At 28.9% G+C, this 6,894-nt stretch overlaps 1 protein-coding gene across 1 annotated transcript in view; it reads left to right on the top strand.

The window, feature by feature from the left end:
- The window catches only part of LOC106459014 (putative E3 ubiquitin-protein ligase UBR7), a 61,780-nt gene that overhangs the window by 21,331 nt on the left and 33,555 nt on the right, over window positions 1-6,894 (top strand). The window contains exons 3-4 of the mRNA XM_022385394.1: window positions 996-1,103; window positions 6,433-6,486. Coding sequence (XP_022241102.1) covers window positions 996-1,103; window positions 6,433-6,486 — 162 coding nt within the window. The remainder of the gene's footprint in view (window positions 1-995; window positions 1,104-6,432; window positions 6,487-6,894) is intronic.

The following is a 6,894-nucleotide window of genomic DNA, read 5'->3' as shown; positions in this document are numbered from 1 at the left end:
TATTCTAGTATACGTAGGTAAGTAGTTAGTAAGTGTAGCAGACTAATAAAGTATAGTTTAGTTTTTAGTAATAAATCTTACGTTTTTCTTTTCTCTTTGGTCTTTTTTCTTGTTTTTTTTAGCCCCTGGACTAAGTTATTTTTTTGCATTTGTAGTTAAGTGTTTTTGAAGTTGCTCGATGCTAATAAAGGTGGTCATTTCCTTCATTCGCAAATTTAGGTGTTTAAAGTTCTTTTGACAGTTTCTTTAGAACTATGCTTTCTTAAGATGTCTTAAGCTAATTTATTGCAAGTATTCATTTTTATTGAAATTTTTGAAGATGTGTCACTTTTTACTTCGTATAGTCACTTGTTACAATTATGTAATAACTATCGAAAGACCTGCTGTAATTCAACAGTAATAATTACAGTTAATTACAAATAGTCTTAATAATGATAACAGGCAAACTAAAAAATGTTTCTGTGACTACCCTGCCACATGTCAGGGCTCCTCAACTGTCATCTTGTGGGCTACATCTGGCCCACAAGGAACAACCATGTGGCCTACTGACATTTAACAAAAGATTACAAATAGAATGAATAAAATGCATGTGGGATAAAAAAACAATGACATAGTAAATCATTTTGTAATTAAGACAAGTCTTTGTATCTCACAAAGCAACATGCACACGATCCTATCCATTCCTCAGTATGGATGATTCTTGGTCTTACATAATCAATATAACAAGCATTTATTGGTACTAAAATATATAGTAAAGAATTAGTAGGGTGCCCTTGTTGTTAGTAGTGTTTCAACAATTAAGTAGTTAATGGAAAGTTTGAGTAGCTGTGAAAATGGTAATTTTATTCTGCAACCCAAAGTTCTCTATTTTAAAAAGCTTTAAGTGTATTGTGTTATTTTGTCTATAGTACACAAGGTTTTATAACATCCACCTAAAAAGAATGTTTATAAGTATTCAGGAATGATGAAACCTTTATTGTACTTTTTTTTGGGGGGGGTTATTACAGAAGAAAGATGGATTGAATTATCAAAATGAATACAACCATAACTTCAGAGGAAGATACTGTTCATGTGAACGACCATATCCTGACCCAGATGATGAAGTGAGTATTAATTAATGCTGTATTAGTTTGTACTATACAAAGAGAAGATCAGAATATTGATGTTAAACATTAGAAAGCTCAATAAATATCTGCTATTCTGATATACAAAATATAGTGTGCTTTCATTTGTAAAATATGAATGCCTGTTTTGCAGCATGAAATGAATAATATGTTAATATAACTTTTTTCCAACCCTAATTTCAATATTTTTTGTAATTTTCTTAATTACATGATGGAAAAATTGTCTAGTAATGAATCTGTATGTCAAGTAATTCTTGTAAGATTTTTAAACATTATAAATTTTACTTGGAATGTTTTGCTCAAGGCAAATCTGTAGATTGTGAAGGCAGCTAGTAAGATGTAGAAGATTTGTCCAACAGCTCTGTGTTTATATTTTACCTGTTTTAATTAACCAAAATAGTTATTTAAAACAAATTCAGTAAAATTTATATATTTATATATGTATGTATGTATTACTTTTTTATTCAATTTAGTAATGTAACATTACTGATAATGTGAAAAATGTTAAGTATAAGCTACAGTATTTTCTAGTAATCCTGTGACTGTAGGAAGATTTTTCTCAAAGTACACATTAGTCAAACACTAAACTAATTACAGTAGTAATTGAGTGATTATTTCACAAAATAATATTTTTTTCTCTTTTTTATGTTTTAGATATAAGCTTGTAATTTAAAATTTAGGAACTTTAATTTCAAATGTTTTTGTTTCCTGACACAATTCTTCTCCATCTACGTCTTACTCTTGTTTCTAATTTCAACCAACTCCTCAGCCTTGTCTACCACATGTTCCTGTTGTGTGAATATGCTTATTGAAAGGCTGACTCGTCAGAAGATTCAGACTCACTTTGAGGTCAATAACCTGAAATGGAACATGCATGTTCATACACTTGGCCTCCACTTTGAGTTTCTCAGAACAGAATTTGCAGATTTTCTATTTCTATTAACATGCCATTTCTCTTTGAAGTAAGTCTATTACGCTTAAGTATTTGGTTGCTGCAGAAGATGAAGGGAGGCGAAGGATAGAAAAGCTTCCTTTCTCTGCATCAAACTAAACAATTTCTCTTACTCTGAGTATCATTCCCTCCTTACAGACATCTACATACAAATGCAGATCTCCCCAATGAACCTATCAACCATATCGCCCCAGGTATCTTTTACTGTGCATGACACATGGTTTTAGTTTCTTGCATTCAAAATTTTATTAAACTACTTTTTGTTTATTATACCAATTAGAGTAACATAAAATCTTAGCTAATAATCCATATTTTACTAACATACAACTTTTAAGTTCTTAATTCAACAAGGCAATATTTTAGAAAATCCTGAATTTCCCCTAGTGTGACCCATGTGATACATTTTCTCTTGGCATGTCATTATCCCTATTTTATACACCACCCCTCAAAAAAGTATGAAATTAAATGTAAAATACTCTCAATAAAATCATTATAGCTCAAACAAACCATAATTTGTATAGCCTCCAATTTTGTTTGGTTACAGAGCTTTCAAATAGAAAATTAGACCACTCTTTCCACACCAACCTGTCACATCCTCTCTTTCACAATTCGTTGATAGTTCTCTTTTACATTTCATTATATTTTACCTATAACCAATAGAAAGTCAAGGTTTTCATCTATCAATTGACGTATTGTATAATTTCACTGACAGTACACGATTCATTCCAGTGGGAAAGTTAACAACTAGCTTGGATGAATTTTATAGTGGCTCTTGTCGCACAGTGAGAAAGCCATGAAAATTTTTAGAGATAAGTAAATTTGTCTACTTTTGCATGCTATTAGTCTATATTCTTTAGTGAAATATTAGTCCATTAGTATCTATAGCATAAAAAATTAGGGTTAACTCTCTTTGAAAACCTGAGAGCAAGAATACAGAATATAGGATAAGTACTTTATTTCTTGTTTTTCATATTTATTCTGTATATATTATTATATAAGTAACTAAAATCTTTATTAGGTCTAGATTAGGTAAAATAAGTAATAATAATAATATAATTAAAATGGTTCACGAGGTGCACACACGAGCAGCTCATGGGTAATGTAATTTGATAGCATAACATGAACTGCATGTTCCCCAAGTGATTTAAAACTAATAATGGCGTGGATAGTAGTTGGACATGGTTCAAAACCAATAAAACAATAAAATTTATATATAAATAGATGTATAATGTTATGAACTTAGACCTACTTAGTATAAACGAATGTAGTTTCATGTTACAATTTGAATTCATTTCATAAGGAAAATAAGGTTAATTTAGGCTTATTTCGATTTTTTTAGGGGGTGGTTATAAAGTTGGTCAAATTGGCCAATCCCATTGTGAGACAGGGTAGAGAAAATAACAGATAAACTATAAAGTTTTACTTAAAGAAATACATATGAAAGGCATTTAGGAGGCTTTAAGGATTACACAATGGAAATGTGAGATTTTTGAGATGAGGAAAAGTATTTTTAATTCTAATATGAAAATTACTTTGCACACAGACTATTCAAAACAAATGCTCAGAAAAGCTAGAAAAGCCTTTGGTGGAGTCAAAATAGGGATTTGTAGTTTGAGTAAATAATGTCTACAGTATCTCTACCCTTTGTTTGCTTACTTTTTTACAGTAACTATTTGCTGGTGTTTATATTCCGAATTTTAATTTATCTTGTTTGCTTTACCAGTAGAAAAGCTGCCTTTTCAAATAAAATATATTTGTCTAAAACATCACTTTAAATAAACCTTCGTGTTTTTTAAAGTAATTACTCAACAAATGTGTGTAACAAAATTGAATATTAAGTGTATTGATTTTTTTAACTTCTTCACTTCATAGATAATATAGATAATTCTGTGGGATTAAAAAGGTTTTAAGCATGTCCCTGTGCTTTATTACACCCTTTATATGTTGCACATTTAACATCCCAAAAATATTTTCTATCATGAAAAAAGTTGATATACAAAGTTTCCTCATACGTACACTTGTCTCTAACCGTACTTCCTGGTTAGCTAAATTGGGATTGAAATCAGGTGATCAGAAAGAGCAGTATCGGCTGAACACTCTCAGGCTCATAGACAAATTATCAACTGAAATACTGAAAATAGAGTAGTGATCTTTTCTAGAATTTCAATTGCCAGTCAAAAATATGTTGACAAGTTTTCAGTTGGTGACACATGGTAAATTTTTATTGGTGGAATGAGTTGCCAAGATAAAATTGCGTAAAATGTACTTATGTATTTCTGGCCTAACATTATATGTTCTTACTGAATAAATTGATTATGCCTTCCAGTCACTTAACTTACTGAGTTTCTCTTAAGCTGCCACACCATTCCAGTAGGCCTATGCTTGATCATTTAAAATGTTCACAGTTGTTAGTAACTGACAGATGGAATGCTAGTGTCTTCAAGTCAGTTCAATGAAAATTATTTAAAAAAATTTTTATATTTCTGATCTCCCTTGTTTGATGGTAGAATTGTTAATGAGTCTTCACACAACTGAATGTTGACTGTTGATGTTAACTATTCATTGTAGGCCTAGTCTGTGGTTTTATGTATAATTCAGTGTAAAAGATAAAGCCATCATAACTCAATAATATGTATTGCATGGTTTGTATTTAATTTTACTTTATAAATACAAAAACAAAAAACTGATAACTCATAATTCTATGGAGGTATATTATTGATTTGTATCACTAACTTAATTTTTGTTAAAATGATGTATGGTTCTCAAATGATTTATATTAAGGTGTTTATACTTGTTGCTTTATTTATTCATATCAGACTTTTTTGGTTTGTTATAACCTTTCTTTAGGTGATGGCCAGATTTCATCTTGCATTCTTTAATATTTTACAGCAAAACTGACTTTCATCTCAAGAATAAAGTTTTATAAAATTATATTATATGATTGATTACATTCAAAATGATAAATTTAGTCAATATAGAAACTGAAGTAAAGTTGTGTTCAAAATTGTAATTAAATGAAATTGTAATTAAACATTGTTATTTCCATATGTTAAAAATTATTAAAATTAAAAAACTAACTTTTACGATGGACCTTTCCTACCATGTTAGACGTAATTTTTATCAGTCAATTATTTAAGCTCTCTGCATTTGTTTAAATAACTAACCCACATCTCACCCCAATGAGGTGTATATCATGTGCACATGGTGGCCTAAAAGCTAGTTTTCCACATTTAAATTTTTTCCGTGTGGATAATGTTTGATCTCTAGTGCCAAAACTTGGGTCCTTTGTCAGTGTTAGACATGCTTATGTACATCAATCTGAAACATGAAAGTTAAAAATTTATGTGCTGTTGAACCATCTTTTGTTTGTATACACGCATATGTATGTATGAATTATTTATAATAATCTATCTCAAGTAATATTTGCGACAATATCAATTAACTTCTAAAATTTTTCAAATTTGTAATTTTAAATCTGTAATGTCAAAATGAGAAAAAATCATAAACTATCTAAAAGCAATTATATATTTAGGTTTAAAACAAGAAGGAGGTATATCAAGTCTGGAAAGAGAAATTGTTACTGACATAAAATTTGTTATTAGAATGTGGAGTGTCATATTTAGTTTGGAGAGAGATATTACAAAATATAAAACTTGTTATTAGAGTTTCGTGTGGGACACTTAGTCTTTGTATTTTAAAGAAAGTAACAATAAGCACAGAAAAGCAGGAACAATAGTGGAGATGAACAGTTAAAAGAAATTACAAAAAATCCTAGTTGGAGTTTGGATAAACTACCAATATGAAGATGTCAAACCAACTTCAAATGATATTGAGCAAACCCATTTTATTTGGAAGGAATATGAATAACAAAATTTATGCATATAATTCATAAAATGGAAATTACATATGCCTTCAATAGTCCTGAACTGAAATTGATTAAACAGATGATGCACAAAGATGCCCATGAACCAGTGAGAACATTCCTAGAACTGTTTGTAATAACCTACAAGTAACTGCAGTTTTGGTCTATGAAACTGAGTCAGAAAAAATAATAATAAAGTTAAATAATAACTAGATAGTTGTTATATAACATTTATACAAATATGTGTATTTAATGTATTTTCAAGTTTTGTTTTGTGCTCTTAGAATATCATTAAAAATTAATCCTTACACCTTTTCTTATCTATATTGAACTGAGATTATCTGAACAATGGATTAAGTCTATTAGTATTATTATTATTATTAGAAAAGCATTAAAATCAATCCTTAAACTATTTCTTATTTTTGTTATCATCTGAACAATTATTGATTAAATTTTGTCTCGAACGTTATGGAATTTGTTGTTTCTTTCACTAGGTTCCAGATGAAATGGTCCAATGTATTATTTGTGAAGATTGGTATCATGGAAGGGTAGGTATTTTAGTATATTTTGCTCTGATATACTTGTTTTATGAACATTTTGTGAAATATTGTGTATATATAGTTAATGTAGATCAAACTGCTATATAAAAATTATATAAATACGTGTATTTAATGTACTTTATGATTTGTTTTGGACACTGAAATCATTAAAAATTAATCCTTGCACTATTTCTTTTCTTTATTGACCTGAAATTATATGAGCAATGGATTAAGTCTGTTATTATTAGAATAGCTTTAAAAATGTATTCCTTAAACTATTTCTTAATTTTTTAAATTATCTTAATGAAATTAATATAACTAAAATATTTAAAGGGCATTAAATCATTAATTTGAAGAAAGCCATTAAAAATGGAATATAAATGTAGATTCTACCTGTTTTAATTTACCATTTTTATC

The sequence above is a fragment of the Limulus polyphemus genome, unplaced genomic scaffold, assembly GCF_000517525.1.
Source record: "Limulus polyphemus unplaced genomic scaffold, Limulus_polyphemus-2.1.2 Scaffold547, whole genome shotgun sequence".
NCBI lineage: Eukaryota > Metazoa > Arthropoda > Merostomata > Xiphosura > Limulidae > Limulus > Limulus polyphemus.
The sequence above is the reverse complement of the archived record's forward strand: the minus strand, read 5'-3'. Positions and strand labels throughout refer to the sequence as shown.